This window comes from Mus caroli, unplaced genomic scaffold, assembly GCF_978045245.1.
Source record: "Mus caroli unplaced genomic scaffold, Mus_caroli_1 scaffold_2, whole genome shotgun sequence".
Lineage (NCBI taxonomy): Eukaryota > Metazoa > Chordata > Mammalia > Rodentia > Muridae > Mus > Mus caroli.
The window spans coordinates 128796607-128824269 of record NW_028227257.1 but is presented as its reverse complement, the minus strand read 5'-3'; the positions used below and the strand labels follow the sequence as shown (position 1 = coordinate 128824269).

The following is a 27663-nucleotide window of genomic DNA, read 5'->3' as shown; positions in this document are numbered from 1 at the left end:
TATTGAATCCCGAAGAGCCTGGTATGCTGTCCATCCTAAGGGTAGCACTGCCATGACCTAAACACCCTCCACTAGCTCGCCCCTAAAGTCTCCTCCATCGCAACACTGCTGTCCTGGAAATCTAGCTTCCAACTCAAGGTCCTGGAACAGGAGCACCCTTTCTGATCAAGTGGCAGGTAGTAAATTTAGCTATAAGAAATTAGAAGGTTGGGCCTATAGCATGTGTCTGAAAAGAAACTGGCCAGACTGTTGCATGGGACAGCTTGGAAGGCAGATAATAAACTTAATTAGTTTCCAGAAAGCAGATAATAAACTTAGTTTCTAGACTTAAAAATAGTGCATGGAAAACAAAAAATTAGTAGCGTATGTCTGTTATTATTAGTAAGTAGACTTGATAAAGTGTTATTTAAAAATCAGCATACCTTGATAGCAGGTCCTGTGAGCCACCACTCTAGTCCCTGACCCTCTGTTATTCTATATATTCCCTAATCTCAAGTATTTTATTACAGTAATAGAAAACAGACTGAAACATTCTTCATATTTTTGAAAGCTATAAATGATCTTAATAGTCCCAAATAATAGCAGAAATGAAATTTTTGATAAATACAAATATTTGCTACAAATTATGCAGCTGAAGGCAATATCTCATTTCTAACAGAATATAAGAGTGATGACCATTTCTGGCAATAACCTTAAAACTTACAAGTAAAATATCAGGAACAGTAACAAAAAAAAAATCTCCCCTTCTGGCCATAGAACATTTTCTAATGTGAGTGGGGATTAAAGGTCTGTACCACCACGCCTGGCTTGAATTTAATCTTATTTTCCAGTCATGAAACATGTCAGAATAAAATCTGTGCAAAGATTCCTTGGCAAAAAAAAATGTACTTTCTCTATTGGGGAGTTTGAATTTTATCACTAAGGTTTCTGTACGTTCGCCAACAGAACGGAAACTTCAAGAAGGCAAGTGCTGAGTTTTGACTCCAGGCTTCCACAGCACCTACCACCTGGGCAAGGATACATTCCAAAGAGGCATGAGATCAGGAGGTCAAGGGCAGCTTGGGCTACCCAATGAGACTCTATTTCAAAAAAAGAAAGACTAGAGGGAGAGAGGGAGAGGGGGAGAGAGAGGGGGAGAAGAAGAAGAAGAAGAAGAAGAAGAAGAAGAAGAAGAAGAAGAAGAAGAAGAAGAAGAGGAGGAGGAGGAGGAGGAGGAGGAGGAGGAGGAGGAGGAGGAGGAGGAGGAGGAGGGATGGCAGCAGGAAAGATGTACAAGAAAGGCAATGCTGGCCTTTACAGGGTGTGTTTAGGGAGTCAGTAGGTGCTTGGGACTCGGAATAGTGTTGAAAACAGCCACCTGGCTCTGAGAACCTGGGAATTGTGGAGTTTTGAAAGGCTATGCAAAGTGGAACAGCCCCTTGAATCTGGTTAAGTCCTTCTAAATCCACAGACTGCTAATTTGAAGTGGAGTTCTTTTGGAAGATATTATGCATCAGATCTACATATTGCTGGGCAAAGCACCAAAATGGAATTGGCTCATGTGATTATGACAGAGGCAGACAGCAGGGACAGGGGACATCCGAGGGGGCTGAGTGTTGACTGAGAGTCAACAAGTTCATACACAAAGATTAGGAAAAACAAACTCTTCCCACACGGGCCACTCATGCATTTGTAAACACACAGCAGAGCTCAAACAAAGAAGAATGTTAAGAGTCCGGAATAGATTTTGCATCAAAGAATAAGAAGACACTGACAAATTAATTTTTTGTTGTTTTATGGAAAACAATATTTTGTAAATGTTGGCAGTGATTTTAGTTCAAGGCTATAAGTTTCATATGGTTTCTCTGGCCTCTTCTTTAAAATATGCTGCGAAGGACTGGTCTAGAGAACACTTGACCACCTCCACTTCTCCCCCTCCGTTATTCTTCCGTTGGAAGTGGATGTTGAGTAAGTCCTCCCCAGTCTCCTCATCTATACGAATGCCTTCTAATCCGGTCAGAAGCACTGTCTTCTTGGACACAGCTGAAAACACCTAAGGAAGAAAAAAAATCAGCTTCTGTAAGAGCTAAATTATTATGGCAACTGAAGGGATGTGTTCAAGCACGAGAATGCCAAAAGGAGACCTGAGTTTGAGAAAGATGACTCTATGGTGCTATGAAAGTAAAGGGAGGAGAGCATCTCAAAGGACATAAAGAGCAGTCCACGAACAGTCAGAGGTGTGAGAGACAATACCAAGGACCAGATGAGCAGTCCACGTGCAGTCAGAGGTGTGACTGATTGGCAATACCAAGGATCAGATATGCTGGAGGATTTAAAAATACAGACTAAGATAATTGGTTGTCAGCAGGTAGGGTGATACATGCCTGTCATCTAAGAACTCTGCAAGCTGAGGCAGTAGGATGATGAGTTTGAGGTTAAGTTACATGGCAACCCTGACTCAAAAAAAAATGTGGGTGAAGGGGAAATGGTAGACTGGTTACAAAACATGCTTCCATGAAGGCCTGGATTCAGTGTTCAAGACTCCCCCAAAAAACGTATGTGGGGTTGTTGTGTGTTATCGTTTTCAGAAAGTCGGTAGAAAAAATAGGTAGATAGATATTGCCATCCAGTATCTATGGAGGAATAGGAAATGGAAGCAAGTTTAGAATAAGAGGAGTTGAATGACGTTAAGCAAAATATTGTCTGAAGCCCAGTGATTGACAGGCACATGAAAAAAAAAAGTTTATAAACTAAGGATTAATCATATCATCTGACTGATCTCAGGGGTTCTAAGGGTGTGGAAGTCTTTGTTGTTTTATCCTGGGATAGAGGCTAGGGGGTTGTACGTGCTAAGAAGGCACTCTACTGCTGAGTTATAGCCCAACCCCCCATACTATGCCCTTTTTCTACTTATTTTGAAACAGGATCTTCAGGTTGCCCAGGTCATCTTTGAATTCATTCATTTAGCCCAAGTTGGCACTGAACTTGAGATCTTCCTGCCTCCGCCTCCCAAAAAGCTGGGATTCCAGGAATGCACCACCAGGCCTGGCATCAGGTTTAAATAAGGCACAGCTTTGCACTAATATGTGGTTTATAAACACAAACTCGCTCTGAACCAACTGGGCAAAACTGAAGTGAAGAAAGGGCTCTGATAGCCGTCAGTGATAAGATGCACATCGCACACTGTTCATTCTACGGTCTGTGTGGGGTGAGGCGCAGTACGGCGCTACCAAGCTGCGGGAAGGGAGACCATCCTACCTGGTACTTTTCTAAGCGTCGTTCTATAAATGGAGACACAGCAACGCTATGGCACTTCTGATTCATGTAGAGAGGGTAGGTTCTCTTTTTCAAAACCTTGTCAGCAACTGAAAGTAAACCAAAAAAAAAAAAAAAAAACAAAAAACGTATTTTGCTTTAATATCGTAAACATTTTTAATCATAGTTAAAACTTCCCTCCAAAGGAATACTGTGAAAATAACCACGGAGGTGAGCAGTTCATTTCTGAGAAACTCTATAGTTCATATTGAAGACTTCACAGTAATAAGTCTGAAAATACAAATCTGCATAACAAGAAAGCTGACCCTTCTGTCTTGAACAGCCAAATACGAAAGGGACAAATGTTGCATGAATCCATTTTATGAAGTGCATAAAAGAGGAAAATTTGTAGAGACAAAATATAGGGGAATACTAAGGACTGAAAGAAGAACTGGAAAAGAATAACTACTTAATGGGTAGAGTTTCTGCTTAAAATGATAAAACGCTCTGAAGACGGAGAATAGTGTTAGCTGCACAATATTGTGAATGCTTTTACTTAATGCCACTAACCTGTACACATTTTTTCAGTTAACTTTGTGTGCACTCATATGTGCATGTGTGTATACATGCCATGGTGTACAAGAAGTCAGAGAACAAGTACGAATTGGTTCTCTCCATCTACCCTGTGGGTTCCAGACATTGATCGCAGGTTGACAGGCCTGACAGCAGACACTCTCACCAGCTGAGCCATCTTGAGACCACTACATAGTGCAATAAAAGTATTTCAAGTGGTAAGGGGAGACAGGAGCAGAGGAGGGAGGAGGGAGAGAAGATCCTCAGGTGAACAGGCCTGCCTCAGCCGCAACTGCACTGGTTGTAACCTGCGCAGCTTTGGCTGTCTTGAGAAATGCAATTGGTTATAGCACCTACCTAGTTATGGTCAGGCCATAAGACACTAGTTATGAAGTGACCAGAATATCTACCTTCAGAAAACTTTATAGTCTTTCAAAATTACCTAAAACTGTAACATTGGCTGGATACCACTTCTAGGAAGGACTCCCCAGAGGAAAAAATAATGTGCTTACGCGCTAACAGGGTGTCAAATTACACTGTGATTTATAGCTGAGTTTCTCCAGGTTGTTTCTAAATGTGAGGGTTGGAGCAACTAACATAAAACAGATAAATTAAACTTACAGATTTAGACTTTTTCATTATGACACACCCATGGAGAACTCATGACCATTGCTCAAAGACTCAGGCCAAAAAATGCATAGTGGTGGGTTTGCATATGTCCATAGAAAGATCTGGAAATATCTGCTACTAACCAGAACTACTTATCCACCAGAGGTAAGGGAATTTTGAGAAGATACTTACTTAATACTTCACTGTCATTATTACAATTTCTTTTTTTAAACACATATTATCTTTGCCGTACTCTACCAGAAGCCATTATAGTACCCAGAACCCCAGGTAAGGCCCCTCCCAAAGACTCTCAACACTTATAAAAGGCCTGCCCAACCTCCCCTCAACAGCTCTCCCTCCCTCATCTCCATCTGAAATCCAGCTGAAGCCTCCTACACTACTCTAGATACCTGCCATGCTGGTATCTAGAACCCCAGAGGCCATGCGGGCACCCAGTACCCAGCAGAGGCACTTTACTGACTCAGAGGACTCACTGGCCACCAGAACTCCAGGCCACTTAGGCCAGAAAACCAGAAGACCAGAGACAGAGAAACCCAGAGGAAAAATGAAGTTTCCCTTTTGCCCCAATGCTAGAGTATAAGAATGCTGCTGGGCGGATGAACTGCAGAGACGCTAGACTGCATTTACCCTGTACCAATATACCACACAGCGTAAGATGTGGGAGATCGGGGAGGGGGGCTCCCTGACTCCCAAGGGTCCAGTCACCATTAGAAACGGTGCCGAGGAGTTGGAACGGAGGGTAGGGGTCCACAGGCCTGGAATGAGGAGCCCAAGGCCAGGGGCTCCCAAACTCCTGGACATCGAGACACTGCTGGATCTTTTCTTTTCTTTTAAATATATATGAGTAAGGAAACCCCAACTGGGCCAGCAAGATGCCTCAATGGGTAAAGGTCCTTGCTGCCAAACCCAACAACCTTAGTTTAAGCATCAGGATCCTCACGGTTGAAGAAAAGAACCAATCGGTGCAAGCTCTCCTCTAGCTTCTACACTCGTGCCACGGCAGGCCCACCAGCATCCACACACATACACATGCACATTAAGTAAATAAATAAATCTAAGAAAATCAGCAGAAAACTCCCCGCCCCCCCCCCCCCTTATCAGGCTAATGCATTTCAAATGTACAAACAGCAGGGATACTGCAATGGGCAGCGAGGTGTTGGCAGGCAGGAATACCACAATGGGAGGCGAGGTGTTTGCGTACCGCCAGTTTCCACAAAAGTGATGACAGCGCTTCTGGACTTCCTGTCATAATCCACGCTTTCCACTTCACCGCCGCCATTCCTGGACTTACAGAAGCTCAGCTCCAGTTTGTCCCTTGTCTGCTCCTCAGACAGCTCATCGGGAATTCCCGTAACATTGATCTTCATTTTAGAAATGTCCACATGAACCTGAGAAAGAATTTCAGAGTCACAAGTAAAGATAGGAAAAATGCCTTTGTCCAACAGACTGGCCAGAGCTTTAAGGACAGCCAGGGTTATACAGAGAAACCCCGTCTCGAAAAGACAAAAAAAAAAAAAAAAAAGACGGTCTCACCTGGAATCTGACGCCTGTGTTTAGTGGGACTGGGTGTGCAGAGACCTTCACTGGGGTGCCTTCCATCTGCACGACATGATTCCCCATCGATATCACGTTCTGTGCAACTGAAACATAATTTTAGAAGTATTCATTCATGATATCCTGAGAAAACTGCATGCTTTTTATTCAAGGGAAAGTTACTGTCTTTTACATTTTCTTCGATTTTGTTTTATTACGTGTGTGTGTGTTGCGTGTTTATGTGTGTTCTTGTGAGTGGGCATTTGCGTGTAGGTCAGGGAACACCTTGCGGGAGTGCTTCTCTTCCTCCAGGATGTGGATCCGAGGGATGGAAGTCAGGTCTTCAGGCTTGGCAGCAAATGCCTTTACCTGCTGAGCCATCTTGCTTGCCCCATTTTCTTCAGTTTTAAGGGATCAAATCTTAACATTTTTCCCCCTTGGGATTTCCAAGTTATATTAGTCTTATCACCAAAATAGGAAAATTCAGTGTCACAATGTATAAGCAAAAATGGCAACATAGAAATTTTCAATTTCTGAATTTATCTTAAAGAATGAATCTATCTTTTTTTTTCTTTTACAACATAAGCCTAATAATTCTGCAGACTCTTTCCCCTTCTGGTCCAGCCATACCTGCCTCCTTTCCACAGCACTCCCCAGGAGTTCCTCTAATACTGTAAATTCTCAGTCACAATGTCCTCCCTGTTCTATGAGCTATAAATACTTTTGTAGCCAGCATCATTTTGAGAATCAGTTTTATCTTAGATTATTCTATGTCATGCTCGTACATTGCTAGTAACAAAGAGAATGATCTTTTTAGTCTCTGTCTTTCAAAAAAAATACATTACTTTGCTTTTATTTTTCCACAAACACTCTTTAAAACATTGAGATCCCCAAGGTACCCAGCACAGGGCAGTCCCATTTCTCCACACAGACCGGAGAAGCTCTGTAATATAACTACACCAAAGCCAGGGGAAGTTCTATGAACAACGCCATACTCGTTTAAATGTGGTATGGGGGACTTTGGGGATAGCATTGGAAATGTAAATGAGGAAAATACCTAATAAAAATATTTTTAAAAAAAAGAAAAGAAAATCTAGAAGACAAAAGTCTGGGAAATTTTAAATTACTGTCATAAGTGAGCACCTGTATTTTCAAAGATTGTCAGTTTTCTCTGTATTTATCTAACATGATTTTCTTATCATTTCATATCCCTGAATAAATATAAGCACTAAATTTGATTGAAAAAAATGTATGTGGTTAGGTGTTTCTTCTTAATTGCGTGCTATAATTTATATAACACTCCAGCTGTTGATAGGTGGAGCCTGTTATTCTAATTTGTCATGAAGATAAGAGATGTTTGCTTCCTCTATTACTAATGTTGAGTGTGATTATGACACCAGGGAGCACACCACGGGTTGAGAAGGAAACAAGACGAAAGGGAAGGACCCTGTCGGGTGGGAATTCAGGCTCCCTGGACCACAATATGAGTCTAGAGTTTAGATGTTTTGTTTTGTTTTGTTTTGCTAATGGCAACAGATGACAACAGAAACCCTCACTGAAGTAACACTCAGATGATCCTCTCCTTATCCCCAAACCCCTAACATCTGGTGATCTGACTCAACAGAGCGGGACCTTGGTAGCCCAACTTTGGTGACTATGGTTGTCAAAGCAACTCCTGTTTACTTCTGTTCCCCTGGAGCTGCTTCTGGCATGGGGAACTCAGAACCACATCCAGGGAGCAAGCAGCCTCAAGGTTGCCACTGAAGCGACTCCAAACCCCAGCAAGCCCAGGTGACTACCATACAGTGACTGCCATGCAGAAACCTGCTTCCATATCCTCCCTCATATCTGCTAGTAATATCCCAGTGACTATCCATTTCCAGCAATGCTTCCCCTCAGTTGTGGATTCCAGGAGGTAACAAAATTACCCTATGGGTGGAGGACTCATCTCTGTTTGTCATGACTTACTGTATCCTTCCTTTTAACATTTATTTCCAGGCCAGTGTAATGGACCAGATGCCAGAAGACACAGGTTAAAATCAGATTCTCAGAGCCCTGAAATGGTCCTGAGGAGCACATGAGCCCACATTGTAGCTTTGCAGTACCAGACTATCAGTGGCCTGCCCTCAGGAGTGTTGGTCCTATAGGAAGTGCTCAGGCCCTTAGGTACCTCTCAGCTCTGGAGTTCAGCAATGGATGCTCTTCTCTATAAGGAAAACCCCTCACATAGCAGCAGCCGTGGCAGCCAACATGGGTGTGTCGGTTGGTTGTGTGCATTCCATGCACATTTTCTCATTTCATACACAAAGAGCTCGTGAAGTCAGGGTATCACAAAGCCTGTCATCAAAATCTGAGGCTTACGAAGAACAAGAGCATGCCTGCATGACAGGACAAAGCTGGCACTCGAAGACAAATCGTGCTCAAAAAGGGAGCCAAGCTTTCAAGGGGTCCATCCTGGTTTTGACCAACATCCAGTCCCATCCAAAGCGCTCATTCCTGTCTCATTCTTGGGCTAGTTACTGGTTAACCAATTTACTCAATCACTTTAACATCCTTAGAACCTGTTTCCTTGACAACCAAATACACACAAGTACTTTTTCTGTCCTGTGTTTATAGAATTATACAAGTATGAAATGAGATGTCTCATAGAACACAGGGAGAAATGCAGTCTGCTACTTTTATACTTACAAAATTTTATTTCCTCTTTTTTTTTTTTTTAAATTTGAGATAGGGTCTCACTACGTAGCCCTGGCTGGCCTGAAATTATGTAGGGCAGGCTAGCCCCAAACTCACAGGGACAGGTCTGCTCCTGCCTCCCGAGTGCTATGATTCAAGCTGTACACCGCTATGCCTGCCAAGTTCTACTTCTTTATAGAATTATCACAATGTTCTAATATGCTTATTATCATTTAGACATATGGACTAGAAAGAGGCTGACATTGGCTATCCCAATTCCTATCTATATTTTATTTCCAGAGTCAGTGCTTTTTGAATGTGTAATAAACATGTGTCTTTTAATATCACTGCACATATGACACTGTCAGTACTCCACATTACTATATACATAATACTATATGTTACACACACAAATATATACATACATTATATATATTACATATGTATATATATTACATACATACATCATATATAATTATATATATAATAATGATGTTATATACACACATATACATATATGCATGTGTGTTGATAGCATCATTATATAATTACATATATATTATATATAATATTATATATAATTATAATAATTATATATATTATATATTTAATATACCCACATTTGGTGCCCCTAATGCTTGGTTTCCTTCTCTGTAAATTGAGACTATCACATCTGTCCCAGAATGCCACTATGAGAACAAGAAGAAACAGCAAATACACAAACTGTAAAGTGACAGCAAACATCTAAGGAAGATCTTTGAAGATGTGGATGCTTATGAAAGTGACACAGTCATACCTTCTTCCTTCTCAAAGGTGATGAGCGCTTGGCCTTTCTGCAGCTCGTAGAGAATTTGTGAGCTCACTTGAAATGAACAGGAGCTATTTGAGAAATGGCAGCCATCCTCAGGACTCTCCACTGAGGTGAATTTAAGCTTTTTTTCTGGTACATTCTCTTTAATCTAATTAAAACAGACATGTTTGATTAAAACCAAAGCAAGATATAACTTAAGGCCTTCCAATGACAGTGCGGTCTAGTCGTCCAATGATTTGTTCTCCGCTGACGTTAGAGCTTCATGGGATACTGGCTGTGGTCTTACTTAACATCTAATTGCTTCTTCCAGAGTCACTTCTCAGTAAGGTCATCAAATACTGATCCTTGAATGTCATTTTATAGATGAAATCGTAAGCATATAATCCTCTCACTTTCCCTGACCAGTGTTTAAGCTGATCAATACCATACAGTGTCCAATTCCAAAGTGCCCACTGTCTATGGAAATAAGTACCTTTTATATAACCGTGCTGCTAATGCACAATCTCAGAAGCAAGTCGCTAAAAGCTATGTTTAGTTTCATGGTGAGGAAGCACGGGAAGTGAGGTAAGCTTCAGGCTGTGCACACTGTGGGGCTTCTTGTATTCATTCAGCTCCATACACTCGTGCAATGGCGTGTACTGTCACCCTCTTCCCCATCTCATCTCACTCCTGTCTACCAATGACATCGTTTCTTCAACCCAGCAAGTCTCCTTCCCTTCACACCTTATGGTGACCCCTGAGTCTGAGTGTGGGCACGAGGTCATTTACTGGAGCAAGGCAATTTATCAGGGGCTGCTCCACTGAGGGAAATGTCACCCCACCCCCACCTAAGGTTAACAGTCAGTATACTCTCAGGGAGGGGTGGGGCCTCTTGGGCCCTTCCCCCATTTGTGGTGAATTGCTAACTGCCCAATCTCAGGCAGATAACCACATCTTCAAGTTCATAATGGCCATGACACATCCGGAAAACATCTTTTCACTGCTTATTCTCTGGCTCTTACATTTTTTCCACTCTCTTCAGCAACGTTCCTTGAGTCAGGAACAGGGAATGTAGATGTTCCATTTAGAGGCAAGAACTCTACTATTATGGGTGATTTTCTTTCCTAGAAAACCCAGATAATTTCACTTTTTTGAAAGACTCCGGATATGATATATCATATCTGGGTATGATATATATGATATAAAAATTGCCAAAGTTAAATTCCAACTTTCCCCAAATCTTTGAAGAACTTTTTTAGCTTGTTTTGGGATTTTTTTTTATGGGGGAGGGCAGGATTTATATAGCCCAGGCTATCCCTGAACTCAGGATTCTTCTTACCTCAGCCTCTCCAGTTCTAAGATCTCTGATAAGGGCAAGTTACTATATCTAATCTACCCATCAACCATTTTCATAATTTATGTAACTATGAAGCAAATATTGTCAACAAGAATTGTAACCCAAAGAATAAAAGGTTATACCTACCTGTTTAAAATCATTGATATCCACAAATATGTAAGTATGCATGAATGCACACATATCCATCTACCATGGTTATCTTACACACTGAAATAAAATACGTTATAAGGAAGAAGCTGCACGTGGTGAATGAGTCTTGGGATGGTGCCTAAAGCTGCCTATACCTTTACAAGGAATCAGTGGGGTTCTAGTTAACAGTAGGCCAACTTCCAAACAATCTGTCAAGCCTGCAGAGAGGCAGTGTTTACTAATCATGTGGAAACACACAGTATTCAAACCTTCTGACACCAAGGATTTTCCAGAGAAAGACAAGGATTCCCAGGACCTTTTGATCCAGCCAGACCCAGAGAGTATCTAAATCCTAATAGTCTTGCACCTGGTCACCCATCTCATAACCACAGGACATCCTATCTCCCAGGAACAAAAACAGTGACAGTTTCAATGCTGTAACAACCTGCTTTGTCAAGAAGAAATAGGGATAAAAGCTTAATACACAATTCAAACATAGGAAAATTTAGGAGAGACTTTTAATGACAGAGATTAATATATTCCTGACTTGTTTGCTCTGAGACAGGGTCTTACTGTATAGCCCTGGCTGGCTTAGAGCTTGCTATGGGGACCACGCTAGCCTCCCACAGGGATCCCCTGTGACTCACTCTCCTGAGTGCTAGGATTAAAGGTGTGTGCCCCTATGTCAATATTACGCCAAACTCTTTAAACTGTGAAATTCATTTAAACTACTTCAGCACCTTAAGTGCAACCAGTAAGAAGACTAAATGTTTCATCCAAAAGTAATCTATAATAAGCAAGGCTCTGGTTTTTTTTTTTAATTTTACTAATTGTTTTTAAGTTTCATCATGCTATCCATAGGTAGTAAGAAAAAAAATGCATCACAAGTATAGTACATGAAGAAATAATATGAAATTAATACTCAGACAAGAGATAGAACTACTAAAGTCCTCCTGGTTTCCCAAGGGTCTGGCCTGCCTCCAGAGGGAACAACTATACTGCTCGGGCCATGCTTTATTTAAATGGGAACATATAGAATGCCCTGCTTTGCCTTTTATGTATCCATGTATCCATGTCGTGTCTGTCACATTCATCCATGTTGTATACAATTGTTTATCCCCATTATGGCGTAGAATTGTATACAATCTGTTTACTCATTATGGCTTAGCATCTACTTGTAGAGCTATACCGTAATTTATTTCTTCATTCTACTATGGAAGAACACTTGGATTGTTCTCCATTTGAGGCTATTGCATACACTGAGTGGCCCAAGCCAGACAGAATGGTACACCCCCTTAAGGCCAGTACACAGGAAGCAGAGGCAGGTAGATCTCTGTGAGCTTGAGGCCAGCATGGTCTACATAATGAGTTCAAGGCCAGCCAGATGTGGTCTCAAAAACAAAAACAAAAGAAACACTGGTGGTGGGAGGCTATAATTCTGTACAGTTAATCTAACTAAATCACTGTTTCATGTGCATGTCCATTAAACATTAATATATATAAAATAATCACAGTACTTGGAATTCTCTGGCATCCGACTCCAATTCAGCTTCGAGTTTTTTGATCTCCTCGCCTAGCTCTTTGTTTTCATTCATAATTTCATGAACCAATCCCTAAAAAACACCAAATATTTGGAAAAAATGAAACACCTTTAACTCCTTTTTCTAAATTAATTAATTGCCAATCTCCCTACCCTAAGCCTAATCAGCCTCAGGACAGTCTCAGAGTGAATCTGCCCATATTAACAGTACATTTGCTTACCATCTTATTCCACATCCCGCTGAGTCTTCCATTCCTAAGATATTTTAGCTCTATTATATGGACAGAGAAACCAATATCTTCCACATAGATACAGAAATCTTTATAATTAAGGCAAAGAATGAGTCCCAGATATTCTGGACTTAGCTAAATACTCCTAAGTTATCTGAAGCTATAATATGACTTAATTGTACTCTAATCAGGGACATATTATTACTGAGGCAGGATTTTTGTTTTGTTTTGTCATCTGCATTATATTTTTGTTTCTGGGGTGGTTATTTATTTTTGTTTTCGTTTGTTTGTTTGTCTTATCAGCCATGATTCCAATAATAGCCAGTTGTTTTAAAAAGCAAAAATCCCAGTCTTTCAGTTTTTACCAATGAAGACTAGGGAGCCAGATGCTGGGGTGAGCTAGCTCAGGGAGGCAGAGAAAGCACCCAGCTGACCTTCTTACTCTACTGATGCCCCAGAAGATAAAATCCCCTTCTCCTTCTCCATGCTATCTTAAATACCCTTCAGCTCAAAGACCTTTGTTTCTGTTTACTTATGTTCACTCCCTGTCAGCTGGTTGCTTGCTCCGCCTCTTGACCCAGGGTTGACTTCAATTAGCTCTTAGGTTAAAGGCATGTGCTAGGGCTGAGCTGCACCACAACAAGACTTTTCCAGTTCACAATCGTGGCGTTCACAATGTGATCAAATATCCTGCGACAGTAGCCAGCTGCTTTGACAAGCCAAACATAGGCTTTGCTAACAGCTGAGCACTTGGGCCTCTGTTTCCACTCGGGCCTCATTGGATGTTACTCATACTTCACTTCCTGGTATAAGCCCCATCAAAGAAGGAGGTGAGAAAACAACTTTTGGTAAGAAAAGAAACAGGAACACAACTGTCAGTGAGAAGCCTTTACAATACTACAAATGTAAGGATTTGAAAAGTCAACTAGCCTTACAATGCCAAAGACAGAAAGCGCACCTCACTTAAAAACAAATAAACTGTTTAAGAATGTGAGACTTTTAAAGCTGGACTAAATATACTTTGCAACATGATATGACCATAAGCCTAAAGGATCCAGGAAATGGAATGCAGCAGTTTGAATCAGAAATGTCTTTCCTGGGTTCAGGTATTTGAACGCTGGTCTCCAGTTGGCTGCACTGTTAGAGAAGGATGTATAGCCGTGCTGGAGGAAGCACATCACTGAGGGTGGGCTTTGAGACCCCATGGCCTCACTCCACATCCCTTCTGCTCTCTCGGCTTCCTGTGTGAGACTGAAGATGTGGTCTCTCAGCTTCCTGATCGATTATTTTCTGTCCTGGCTGTGTTCCCCACCCTCTATCCCCACCCTCACCCCACCATGGGCTCTTCTTCTGGACCTGTAAGCCAAATAAACTGTCTCCCTTTAAAGGGAAAAAAAAAAAGAATGGCCATGAGCCATCTGTCAGTGTCTTCTACTTTTCCTTTTTACCATGCTCTGTTCGCCTCTCATCTCTGCTGAGCGCTCATCACAAGCTTGCTTTATGTTGTCTTTATCAGCATCCATGACTCTCTAATTAAAAAAAAAAAAAGGAGGACTTTTAAAACAGTATACTACACAAATCCATGAATAGAGAAATAACAGTTTTTACCCTTCTATGGAAGAAACTTGTCTTCTTAGTCATTTTTTTCCTATCGTTGAAGTCTTGACTGTCATGTGACTTACAGCCAAATGTCATGTGTAATTTGAAGAAATCTCTAATTGTATAGGAGGGAGCTCAGTAAAGGCACTGCTAACACAGCTAATACAGCAGCTGTACTGTCGTTTTTATCCCATTTTTTTGCAGGAGATATTAAACTCTCTGCTAGATTTCATGCTATATAAGAACACAGCGACACATATTAATATATCGATAGTTTGAGACTGGAGACATGGCTTAGAAAAGAGATGCTTTTTATCAAGCATGACAACTCGAGTTGCAGCTCTGGAACCCTAAAAGTGGAAAAGAAAACTGACTTACATACATTGTCCTCTGACTTCTGCATACATGCTGTAGCACCTGCGTGGGCACACACACACACACAGAAACACACACGAGTGTGCACACAAATACACACATCAACACACAAAATAAATAAGAAGATGTAATAAAAATAAATTAAAAGTTTGCTCAAATATTCTGTGCTTCCATATTTCAGTATACTTGGAGCTGCATACAATATACTTTTCAAAGACTTTGAGTGGCTAAAGTCTCAGTATTCTTGTAAAAGAAACAGAAAAATCTAATTTTTAAACTAAAATGGGAAAATGAGTTAAAAAAATTTAGCCATGCCTTAGTTTACCCAATGTGAATACAAGACTGTCAGAAAAACAAGGGATCATGGCACATTCAGTGCTTTCTAACTCTGTTCTCTAATAAAAAGAACCAAGAAACAATGGACAACCATAAATGTGGGACAGAAAATACACAACATACACCTGGAATAGCTTGAGATGATAGACAATTTAAAGGCACCTTTAGAAATATGACAGGGGGTGGGGGGGAGAGACCACAGTGAATGAGCTTGCAGTACTCAAAGAGCCATACCAATCAGGAACCCGATCAAGCAAGGATGATACGTGGAGAATCCAAACAGAGATTTCCCAAATAGAATAGAGGAAGGAGGAGGAGGAGGAGGAGGAGGAGGAGAAGAAGAAGAAGAAGAAGAAGAAGAAGAAGAAGAAGAAGAAGAAGAAGAAGAAGAAGAAGAAGAAGAAGAAGAAGAAGAAGAAGAAAACTAACAACTCATTCCACAAAGCCAGCATCACCCTGAAACCAAAACAGAATAGGGACACACAGAAAATAAGAAAATCTATAGAGCAACAACTCTAGTGAGCATTCAAGCAAAATTTCTCAACAAAGGACTTGCAAACCAAAGTCAAGAACATTAAGATGACATATCATGCATGACAAGTTGGTTTCCTTACTTCAACATACACAAGCCAGTGGGTGTGATACAGCACGTGTTGTAGACTTACAGCCAGAAACCACACGGTCATAACATAAAAGCCTGAAGAATCCAGGAGTAATAGGAACATGCCTCTGCATATAGAGATTAAATGCAAAAAAACCTACATCCAACATTATATTAAGTGGAGAACTGGATAAGTTTTTTCAAAAAATCTATAGTAAAACAAGGACTGCCCACTCTCTCCATTCCTCTTTAGTAAGGTGCTGGACCATGAGAAAGACAAAAAAGGTACAAATATGAAAGGAAAAAGCCAAAGTATCCTTAGCTGCTCATGATATGACTCTTTATTAAAAACACCCAAAAGACTCCACCAGAAAATTTTCCCATCTGATACAGCAGTTCTCAACCTGTGGGATCTCTTTGGGGGTCTCATATCAGATATGTATATTACAATTTATAACCATAGCATAAGTACAGTTACAAAGAAGCAACAAAATAATTTCATGGTTGGAGTCACCACAACCTGAGGGACTGTCTCAAAGAGGCACAGCATTAGGAAAGTGGAGAACCACTGATCTGATGAGTAATTTTAGCAAGACGGCAGGATAATAAGCCATTAGCAACTTGCCAAGCCTGACGGTACACACCTTTAATCCCAGCACACAAGACAGAGGGAAGGAGGATCTCTGTGTATTGGAGGCCAGCCTGCTCTGCGCAATGGGTTCTAAGTAAGCCAGGGCTATGCAGTTAAGACCTTATCTTAAAAAGTAAATGTTTTAAAGTATTAGCTTTTCTGTACACCAATGACAAACCGGCTAAGAAGAAAGAAAGAAAGAAAGAAAGAAAGAAAGAAAGAAAGAAAGAAAGAAAGAAAGAAAGAAAGGAAGGAAGGAAGGAAGGAAGGAAGGAAGGAAGGAAGGAGAGAAAGAAAGGAAGGAAGAGAGAGAGAGGAGAGAGACAGAGACATAGAGCAAGCATTCACAGTAGTTAAAAAAAACTAGGAATATATTTATCAGCAAAGATAAATAAGACATTTAGATACAAAAAGACACCTCATGCTCATAGATTAGCAGAGTTAATATTGTGAAAATGATTGTGCTACTCCTAGATTCAACGCAATTTTCACCAAAATCCCACTGGCATTCTTCACAGGATGAAAACAAAACAAGCATCCTAAGGTTTGCACAAGCATTGAAGGCCCCAAGTAACCAATGAGAGAAAGGACAATACAAGAAGCATCCCAGTCCCTGATCTCAAACTCTGTTACAAAAGTAAAGTGACAAAAACGGCAAGGCATTGACACAAAAAAACAGTTATGTGCACCAAAAACAGTTATGTGCACCAATGCCATAGAATAATCAAAAGTAAGCCTGTGGGGCTGGAGAGATGGCTCAGTGGTTAAGAGCACTGACTGCTCTTCCATAGGTCCTAAGTTCAATTTCCAGCAACCACATGTTGGCTCACAACCATCTGTAATGGGATCCCAGGCCCTCTTCTGGTGTGTCTGAAGATAGCTACAGCGTACTCATATACATAAAGTAAATAATTCTTTAAAAAAAAAAAAAAAAGCCGGGCGGTGGTGGCGCACGCCTTTAATCCCAGCACTTGGGAGGCAGAGGCAGGCGGATTTCTGAGTTCGAGGCCAGCCTGGTCTACAAAGTGAGTTCCAGGACAGCCAGGGCTATACAGAGAAACCCTGTCTCGAAAAACCAAAAAAAAAAAAAAAAAGCAAGCCTGCACAGCCAACTAATCTTTGACAAAGATGTCAAAAACATTTCAAATGAGAAAAAGACAAAAAAAAAAAAAAAAAATGACAGAGAGAAATCTTCTTCCACAAATAATGCTTGGAAACCTGAATGGCCTCGTGAGTGAAGTCAAGTCCTTACATTTCACTCCACACAGTGATCAACCCAAAATAGATCAAAGACCTTAATGTAAAGTTTGAGATGGCTAAAGGGAAACATGCAAAATGCTTTATGATATAATGCTGGAGTCCGGAAGATAAGGAGTTCAAGGCTAGCCTCAGCTGCATACATACCAAACTCAAGGGAAGTCTGGCTGTATGAGATTTTGTCTCAAAAGAAAAACTTTAATGAAAAGCAAGAGAGAGAGAGACTCTACAAAGGGTTTCAGTTGCACAAAAAATAGTCCCAAGAATTAACAAATAGGCTTGCACTTGCATGAAATTAAAATGCATCTGCACACCAAAGGAAACAATTACCAGCGTAAAGAGACAGAATAACAAACAGAAAAGGGTCATTGGCAATTTAGTCTTAGTCTTAGTCAGGAGACTACCCAAAAACTGCAAAATTAAATACTAAAGCCCCAAATTATCCAGCCAATCAATGGGCTGATGAATAGAACATACTGCTTTCAAAAGAAGAAATACACGTGGCCAAAAACTTATTGAAAAGGTGTTTAACATCCTTAAAGACCAGAAAAAGGCTAATTTTAAGTGTTCTGGATTGCTTCTCCCCCCAGTCACCATAGCTACTAGCAATGGCTACCATGGCTGACAATGACATGGGGAGAGAGGGCCTGTGGATGGGACTTGAAACTTTGGAAAACCTGCTGTGAGTGACTGTCCTCCCAGCCAAGCGACTGCAGTCTTGGCTTTTAGCTGTGCCACTAACAAAAGCTTGTCCCAGCAGGACTTGCCAGCTTCCTTCAGCCCTGAGGATGTGGGGGACTGTCACTAAACCTCACCTGAGTGTCCACCCACTTCTTACTACCTGTTGTAGGTATCTCTGCCTTAATTGCTTTACTCTCAAGGAGACAGCACAATAAATGGGAGGAGTTAGCTCCCTTGAGACCATGGGAAAGCCCTCAACCCTGCTGGGTGAAGGCTTTTGGGGTGTGGCCTACTGGAGAAGAGGATTCACAACCTCTCACCTATGCTCTGTAAGGAACTCGTTGGTTTTCCACTGTGAACTTGAGCAGAATGACGCTAGATTTGTTGCTTGGACCTTAGGAAAAATAGCAATTTTTTTTTCTCTCCTGGGAAGGAATTTAGCAACAAATCAGTATGGATGCTCCTAAATAAATAAATAAATAAATACTGCCATATGATCCAGAAATGCCTCTCCAGGATACATATACACACCCAACCCAAAAGATCTGTGACAGCATACCACAGAGAAACCTGTATATCCATATTCTGCTACCTGATTACAGTAGCCAAGGTATGGGTCCAAACTAGACATCCATCAAAATTGAATGGATAAAGAAAATGTAGTATAGATACAATGGAATTGCATTAAGCTATAAATACAAATAAAAATTATGGCATTTATAGGAAAATACGTAGAACAAGAGATGAGTACACTAAATAAAATAAGCCAAAGAGACAAATACTACAAGTGTCCTTTCATGTGTGGGATCAGTATGTGTGTGTGTGTGTCTGTGTGTGTGTGTGTGTCTGTGTGTGTGTGTGTCTATGTGTGTGTCTGTGTGTGTCTGTGTGTCTGAGTGTCTGTGTGTGTGTGTGTGTGTGTGTGTGTAGAAGACTATAAATGACTTTAATGGGAGAAGGGCAGGGAAGAGGGAGTAATGGAATACATATGGTATGAAAGGCAAAAGCTGGGAGGAAGGGAACATCAAAAAGTGGGAAGCAATGTGAGTGAGAGCAGAGGAAGGGGGGCTAGGAGGAAACTATAGTGACACATGTATGAAAATGCCACTCCTGGGCAATTATCCAGAAGATGCTCCAACATATAACAAGGACACATGCTCCACTATGTTCATAGCAGCCTTATTTATAATAGTCAGAAGCTGGAAACAACACAGATGTCCCTCAACAGAGGGATGGGTAAAGAAAATGTGGTACATTTACAAAATGGAGTACTACTCCGCTATTAAAAACAATGACTTTGTGAAATTCACAGGCAAATGGATGGAACTAGAAATATCATCCTGAGTGAGGTAACCCAGTCACAAAAGAACACACAAGGTATGTAGTCACTGATAAGTGGATATTAGGTGAAAAAACTCAAAATACCCATAATACAACTCACAGACAATACTAAGCTGAAGAAGAAGGAAGACCAAAGGGTGGATGCTTCAGTCCTTCTTAGAAGGGGGAACAAAATACTTACAGGAGGTAGAATGTGGGAGGGACTTGGAAGGAAGAGGGGACAAGGAAGGGAAAAGGGGGCCAGGATCAGTTATTGGAGGAAGTGGGGATGACATACATAGAGTCAGGAAATTGAACAGAGCTGTGTAGCAATGTGGGTTGGGGGAGGCAGACACCAGCAAGTCCCAGATGCCAGGAAAGCAAGAAGCTCCCGAGATCCAACAGGAGTGACATTAGCTGAAATACCCAACAACAAAGGGGAGGGAGAACCTGTCGAGACCATATCCAGAGGTTAGGCAAGGCCCCCAGTTGAGGGATGGGGCCACCCACTCATCTCCACATTTTTAACGCAGAATTGCTCCTGTCTAAAGCAAATACAGGGACAAAGTGTGGAGCAGAGACTGAGGAAAAGCCATCCAGAGACTGCCCCACCCGTGGATCTATCCCATATACAGACACCAAACCCAGCCAGACATTATCACTGATTCCAAGAAGTGCTTGCTGACAGGAGCTTGATATAGCTGTCTCCTGAGAGGCTCTGCCAGAGCCTGACAAATACAGAGGCAGATGCTCGCAGCCAGGGACCCCAATGGAGGAGTTAGGGAAAGAACTAAAGGAGCTGAAGGAGTTTGCAACCCTGTAGGAAGAACAACAATATCAACCAACCAGACCCACCAGAGCTCCCAGGGACTAAACCACCAACCAAAGAGTACACATGGAGAGACCCATGCAGCAGAGGATGGCCTTATCTGGCATCAATGGGAGGAGAGGCCCTTGGTCCTGTGAAGGCTCGATGCCTCAGTATAGGGGAATGCCAGGGCGGTAAGGTGGAAGTGGGTGAGCAGATTGGGGAACATCCTCATAGAAGTAGGGGAAGGGAGGATAGGAAAGGGAAAACCAGGAAAGAGGATAACATTTGAAATATAAATAAATAAAATATGCAATAAAAAATTCCATAATGGAATCATTACTGTATATGTTAACCTTAAATTTTTAATACAAATCAAAAAAAGAAAATATTTGTCTCTGTGTGTGAGAGAGAAAGAGAAAGGGAGGGAGAGGGCAAGGGAGGAAAGGAGGGAAGAAGAGAGAGAGAGAGAGAGAGAGAGAGAGAGAGAGAATCAGCAGGGCTGGAGAGTAAGGGCATCCCACATCCTCTTCTGACCTCCAAGGGCACCACCAGGCAAGTATGTGGTATACAGACATAAGCAGGCAGGCAAAACACCTAAATTTGCATGAGATGATTTTTTTCAAAACCAGACAAGGCACTATGAGAGAGAAGGAAGTAGCCTAAAGGGAGGGCAGATGAGGGTTTAAGAAGAGAGCAATGGAGTGTGTGTATATATGTTATGTTATATATACATATATGTGTATACATTGTTATATATATTATACGCATGCCGAGGTCCAGCCTCAGCATTAGGAGGGTTCTGAGAATGGCGGGAATGGGAGTGGCGCTGATTCAATACTGACTCAGTCAGAAGTGGATGCAGCTGTCAATTCACGTGCTCGATCTTTGCCTGAGGATTCTCATCATCTTTCCTTCCTCTCCTTTCTTCCTTCTCATTCTTTAGCCTTCTCTCCTCTCATGCTTTAGCCTTCCCCTTCTCCATCTTTTACTTTTCTCTCTTCCCCTCATTCTTTTTCCTTCTCTCTTCCCACTCTTTAGCCTTCTTCTTCTCCCAACCAGAGAGCCTAAACCCAATCTTTGCTGCACCATCAAGGCTTTGAACATTGTTAACATGTTAATTCTAGAAATCCTTAAATGTACATGAGTTCTATGACTCCTGGGTCATTAATGTCAATCCCTGCTTCCTTAAAATAGAAACTAAACACATAGCAAAAGCACGTTTCCCTAGAGTTTCTACACACCCTGTTCTTCACAGGTAGCTGGGCACAGCTCTTTCGGTTTCCTGGTAGAGAAGACAGCATTCTTTAGTAACCACTTTCAGGTAAGAACAGAAAGGTAACAGACTAGGGTTAAAACGATTTCTCGCAAAGTTTTAAATTTTATTCGAGTAAAGCAGTTAGCTTTCTCTAATATCTCTCCAGTCACTGTCATCTCCAGTGCTTCAAGTAGCCAAGAGAACTCAGCATTAACTTTTTATATGCTTATACATCATCTTTTAATTCTCTAACCTTTGTTTCCTCATCCATGGCCTCACATACTCTCCTTCTAATATCATTTGTTTCTAGACCGTATACAAGCCTTTCTCCTATAAAATAAACACATCTATCTTTTGCTTGTTTTTTTAATAGATTCCTTCTTTTCCTATCCATGCCTTGTCTTCTGGAGAGCACTTTACCTCTCTATCCTTGATGTCCCCAAGTTCACCCTGGCTAATTAATTAATACAACAGCCATTGGCCCAGAGGGAAATGTATCTCCTCATGATTCCAAATTCAAGGCCAAGTCTGGCAATGAACTATTTATACAAAGGCCCATGTAGGCTTTTATGGACTCTGTGGTTAAAACATCGTCCTGATCCTTTCCCATGGCCCTAAAGGCTAAGCAGAAGGCCAGCTCCTCATCCTTCAGAGACTCATGACCACCTCCATTCCTCATTCCTGAGAACCACATCTGTTTCATTTATTATGACATCATTAGCTCTGAGTAATGGGGAAAGTTCATTCCTCAGAAAGAGAGCTTGAAAGTCAAATAGAAGAGACAGTAGATCAGTTTCAAGCCAACAGCAGTCATCAGCACATGTGGGGATTGTGAGGATCAATGGCTCCAGAGATGCTCCAGAGGCAGAAACTGTGTCACCCTTGCCTTACACAGCCATGTCAGACCTGGGCTCTGTGTGTGTGTGTGTGTGTGTGTGTGTGTGTGTGTGTGTGTGTGTGTATACATATATACATACACATACACACAAAAACATATATACATCTATATGTATATATACATACATGTACATATATGTGTATTGTACTATGCTAACATATATACATATATTATGAAAGTAGAGGGGAAGAGTATTTGGAGAAGAGGGACTCAACAAGAGGGGCACAGGAGGCCAGCCAAAGCAGCGAGAGAGCAAATATGAAGAGTGCAGTAGCACACATGTGAAAATGCCATAGAGCAAACCCTTTCTTTGTATGCGAACTGAAAACTAATTCAAAATAAATTTTAAACAAGAGTAATTTCACAGTGCAGGAAACCCAGCATAAGGGACCAAAATTAGATCCTCAAAATAAATAATAGGCTAAATGGCCCCTGATAAGCTGGACTAAGCTGACGAGACGCCGTGACCAAATATGCACAGTCTGAACAAAAGCAGGAAGAGGTCACAGACAAACTCAGAGTCAGACGCTGTCTATGCTACAATTTGTCTGTTTTGATTTTTTTATTTAAGTGAATTTTTTTTTCAAGAAAGATAGGAAAATTTCCAGATTAAAGGAAACTACAGAAACACAATTATTGTAATCTATGATGCTCATATTGGGACAAATGGTAAAATGATTAGATGTTAGTGAATATCACAAATTAGTTTCTTGATTTTTCAGACTGTGATATACTCAAACAGGAACTTCCACCCAACACCCTTTTAGTAAGAACTATACACTGAAGTATTGCTGGATCAAGCTCATTAGCTTGAAAATCTACTCTCAAATAATCTAGAGAGAAATATCATTTTATATGACATGCAACTTTTCTATAAATGTAAGATGATTTTAGGTGCATTCTTTAAAATTACGTAGACATATGCATGCATCTAAGATCTAACAGTCTCACCACAATTGAACCCTCAGCCTTAATTAAGCACATCCTGAACTCACAAAGATCTCTTCAAGGGTCCTTCGCTGCCTCAACCTCCACCAAATGAAATCCTTTGGTTCTTCAAGGATCAGAGCAAACCTCCAGAAAGTTCCTAAAGCCTTTTCTGACCTTCCCAGAGGACATTAGTTCTTCTTGATTGCTTACAAGGCACTTTGATTACATGTGTCATTTTCTTTGAATAATCAACAAATTTCTAAAGACTGGGATTACAGGCAGGCACTCCTGCTCACATTTATGGCAGGAACCTATGCAACCAAGAACTGTACACTTTATACTGTGCATTTTATATTGGATATTTTTTCTTCCCAGGAAAATATATTCATGTTCATATAGATATGAATTCCTCTTATTACATTTCTTAAGAAAGAAATTATAACATTTATAATTGTTTTTAAATATTGTTATTAAAACACCAATATTCTTCTTTTAAACATTTTTAGATTCATTTTGTTTTTTTTTAAGATTCATTTATTTATTTTGATATATTTTTATATATGAGTACACTGTCACCGTCTTCAGACACACCAGAAAAGAGCATCGGATCCCATTACAGATAGTTATGAGCCGCCGTGTGGTTGCTGGGAACTGAGCTCAGGACCTCTGGAAGAGCAGCCAATGCTCTTAACCTCTGTGCCATCTCTCCAGCCCAAAATACCAATATTCTTAAAATCTCTTGCTGTAAGTGGTCTATTACATAGCGCCCCCAGAATATGTTCATCATATTTCTCATCTAAATATTTTCCCTTTCACACTGTGTGGAATGTGTGGTAATTCTTCCCTTTCAAGCAATCTTATAGTAAGCAGAAAAATGACACCTTCAAAGACATCTATGTTCTAGTCCCAAGAACTTGTGAAAACATTAGATTACATTGCAGAGAAGATTTAAGGCTGCAAACTGAATTCAGGATGCTGATTGTAAAATACAGAGGTGGAAGCTGGAGAGATGGCTCCAGGGTAAAGAGCTTGCTGGGTAAGCACTGGTACTTCCCATCCTGGGCAAGGTTCGAAGGTGTCCTGAAAGTCACTCTCAATCTAGCCAAAGTCCAGGTCCATTGAGAGAGCCTGACTCAGAAAATAATTGGAGCAAAAGAGAAGACAATATCCAGCCTTCCACCTCTGGCCTCCACAGGTGCATGCTCAGGTATGTACACATATGCACGTGCTCGCCTGCACGAGTGCACACACACACACACACAATATGCAAATCATCCTGCATTGTGTGTGAAAACTTAACATAATCCAGAAGGCCCTCTAGAGTAAGAAGGGGATAACACCAGAGTTAGACTGAGATAGGAGGCAGAAACATGATCAGAGAAGCAATGCTGGTCCTAACTTTGGAAATGGAGACAGAATGAGTTCATCCTGAGAGAGCTCCCAGAACAGAAGACAGTTCTGCTAGCCCTTTTACTTTATCCAGGGAGACCAGCAGATGCCTACAACTGACACACAGACACACACAGGCACACACAGGCACACATCTAATTTTAAAATGGTACTAAAAGTAAATATTTTTAAATTGAAAAGTGTGTACTTGCACACACATATATGCATAAGCCACCAAGGCCATGTAATTTATTATGGCAGTAAACTTTAAAAAAAATCATCTCATTTTCCTAGGGATACTTATATGGTGGTGGGGGGTAGGGGGATGGGGGTACACAGAGTTCCTGGCAGCATAAGGAAGGGAGAAAATGGGCTGGAGAGATGACTCAGCGGTTAAGAGCACTGACTGCTCTTCCAGAGGTCCTGAGTTCAATTCCCAGCAACCACATGTTGGCTCACAACCACCTGTAATGGGATCTGATACCCTCTTCTGGTGTGTCTGAAGACAGCTACAGGGTACTCATATACATTAAATTAAAAGAAAGGAAGGAAGGAAGAAATTATAATGTATCCATGTTGTATATAGACCAGAAACAGGTCAAAAGATGGATACAATTGTAATAATTAAAAGATCCTAATTGTATTTCTTTTACAATCAGGGCACACTTGATTGAATAAATACAGTAAAGGTCTGTCTGAGTGTAGTGGCACAGGTCTGTAACAGGAGGATCAAGAGTTCAACGCCAGCACAATGTAAATAGAAAGCAGTTGCCTCAAATGTTTTCAACTGCTATGCAGAAGTTTGCTTTATAGGCAGAGAAGAAAGCTGAAAAAGCAGAAACTGAAGTGATTGGTTCACAGTTAAAAGTTCTCTACAAGACAGGGACGGGGAGACGGAAACAGAATAACTGATTGGTGAATGTCCAAGAGCTTTTTGTGGGGAGTAAAGGAGAGGTGATTTCATTCTCTGGCCCAGTGGAACCTGCTGCTTCCCCTCTCTCCTGGCTGGACAGGACACAGGAAAAGTTTCCTTCAGGGGCACACAAGTTAGCTTGGGTGCTTCTGGAGCAGGAGTCCTCTTAGTCCAAACCAGTGGCCCCCTAGAACTTACATTGAATAGTCTCCTTTCAACATCTCCTTCCAAAAACAACAACAACAACAACTTACATATTCTGAAAAAGTGAGGCAGGACTACAGAACTCAGACCTGCCAACGAAATACAAATAATAGTCTTCCTGAGAAATCCATTTTTCTAAGAACCTTCTGGAGCCAGTCCCAATGACTGTAAGTTTCCTTTTCCCAGGAAGGGAAGCAGCCCAAGGCCGGAGCGCCTGGAGCGGGCGAGTCTCCAGGCAGCGCACTGGAGACCCAGACCCCGAGACGCGGGGCTGGAAGCCGCCGCCCACTGCGCGCCGGGTGGAGCATCCCTGTGCGCGGGTGGTGGGACCGCAGGAACGCGGCGGACCGAACGGATGGGACAAGCACTCACCCGCTCGCCACGCAGCTCCCGGAAGCCGGAGCCTTAGAACCGAACTCCACCTCGAAAACACAAACCTGGCCTCAGCGACGAGCTGAGCTCAGTCCCAGGCCTTACTTTCACTTTCGGTTATTTTAGAAACAGGATGCTTCTGCTCCATGCCCTGAGGACTTCGTCCAAGGCGCCATTGCTGCTGTCTCTATATTGGCAGTAATTCCAAGACCTGCTTAGAAAAGCTTATTTATGTGCATTATGCGGAACGCGCTGTTGAAAAACTGGATGGAAACCAGAGCTCTCTATGCAAATCCTCTCTCTCTGTAACTTTCTAGACGGTTATAAAGTTTGACACACGCACAAGATAAACCAGGAAGCTGAGAAAGCTGCTTCCTGGGTTGGATTTTATGACCCTTGAAAGTCATCTTCTAAGCTTTGTTTTTGTTGTGAAGATTTTGTAAACAAACACTTCGCTAGATGTGAACTTTTCCTTTGCTAGAAAAATAGCTGGCTTCTGTCAAGAACAGCAGTGTTCCCTAATCCTACATCAAGAACTGGTTACTCCACAGCTAGGCAGCACATGAGCACAGAGCTGTGGAAGACAGCAAAGAGCTATCAAGGCCTTCCTTCTACATGGTGGCGCTCTATATCTGTGCATAGTAACTAATGGCTCGGAATAAAATGATGCACTTGGCAGAAGCAAAATTCTTTCCATCAAGAACAGTGATGGAGCCGGGCAGTGGTGGCGCACGCCTTTAATCTTAGCACTTGGGAGGCAGAGTCAGGTGAGTTTCTGAGTTCGAGGCCAGCCTGGTCTTAAGAGTGAGTTCCAGGACAGCCAGGGCTATGCAGAGAAACCCTGTCTTAAAAAAAAAAAGTGATGGCGCCCCCAGTTGGTAGGAGGATCTCTGTGAGTTGAAGGCCAGAGTCCCAGAACAGCTAAGGCTACACAGAGAGACCTTGTCTGGGTAGGACGCAGAAGGGGGGGGGGGGATATATGCGGGGGTAAGGGAAGAGTGAAGGCAGTGATAGGACCTAGTTTTCAGTGACACCAGAGCCACATGGTGAGACCCTGTCTTTTAAAACGGGTTAAGGGTTTCTTTTGAGTTGTCAGCCCAATAGGAAAGAACAAACGCTCAGTGACTGGTGCACTGGATGAGGAATGGGGGGAACGGGACACAGGGGTGGGTTTCCCCTTCGGAAAGGAGATGGGAGGGGCTGAGAAGATGTGAGAGGGTGGGACTGGGAGGAGAGGAGGAGTTGATGTTGGGATATAAAGTGAATAAACAAATTACTTATTTTAAGAAAGAAACAAGTGGTCTGCGTATTACTTAGGTTTTCTTCTGAATTTGAGCGGGACCATGAATATGTCAATTAAAACTCATAAGAGGTCATTGATTTGGACCGAGTTCCAGAG

The 27663-nt window shown here is 41.6% G+C and overlaps 1 protein-coding gene across 3 annotated transcripts; it reads right to left on the bottom strand.

The window, feature by feature from the left end:
• Positions 1-1757: 1757 nt before the first annotated feature.
• On the bottom strand, positions 1758-26612 carry Nmi (N-myc and STAT interactor). Of its 3 annotated transcripts, none has more exons than XM_021178105.3 (8): positions 26265-26611; positions 14141-14221; positions 12440-12535; positions 9443-9605; positions 5971-6077; positions 5639-5825; positions 3238-3344; positions 1758-2032 (listed from the first exon to the last, which is right to left on the bottom strand). In XM_021178105.3, exons 2-8 carry the CDS (start codon positions 14213-14215, stop codon positions 1832-1834), a joined length of 936 nt encoding a protein of 311 aa, XP_021033764.2. In that variant the 5' UTR covers positions 14216-14221; positions 26265-26611; the 3' UTR covers positions 1758-1831. The 3 variants fall into 3 exon arrangements, with proteins under 3 accessions (XP_021033764.2, XP_085691042.1, XP_085691043.1); XM_085834916.1 differs by lacking the exon at positions 26265-26611 and adding an exon at positions 25943-26089; XM_085834917.1 differs by lacking the exon at positions 14141-14221 and having other exon boundaries at positions 26265-26612.
• Between the last annotated feature and the right edge of the window lie 1051 nt (positions 26613-27663).

Bases quoted from the DNA above. Each gene is read 5' to 3' on its own strand.
- Nmi (XM_021178105.3), bottom strand. From the start codon at position 14,215: ATGGATGCTGATAAAGACAACATAAAGCAAGCTTGTGATGAGCGCTCA. The intron at 9,606-12,439 runs GTACTGTGATTA...TGTTTTAATTAG, and splicing joins CGGATGCCAGAGAATTCCAA to ATTAAAGAGAATGTACCAGA. The intron at 2,033-3,237 runs GTAGGATGGTCT...TTTCTTCCTTAG, and splicing joins GACGCTTAGAAAAGTACCAG to GTGTTTTCAGCTGTGTCCAA.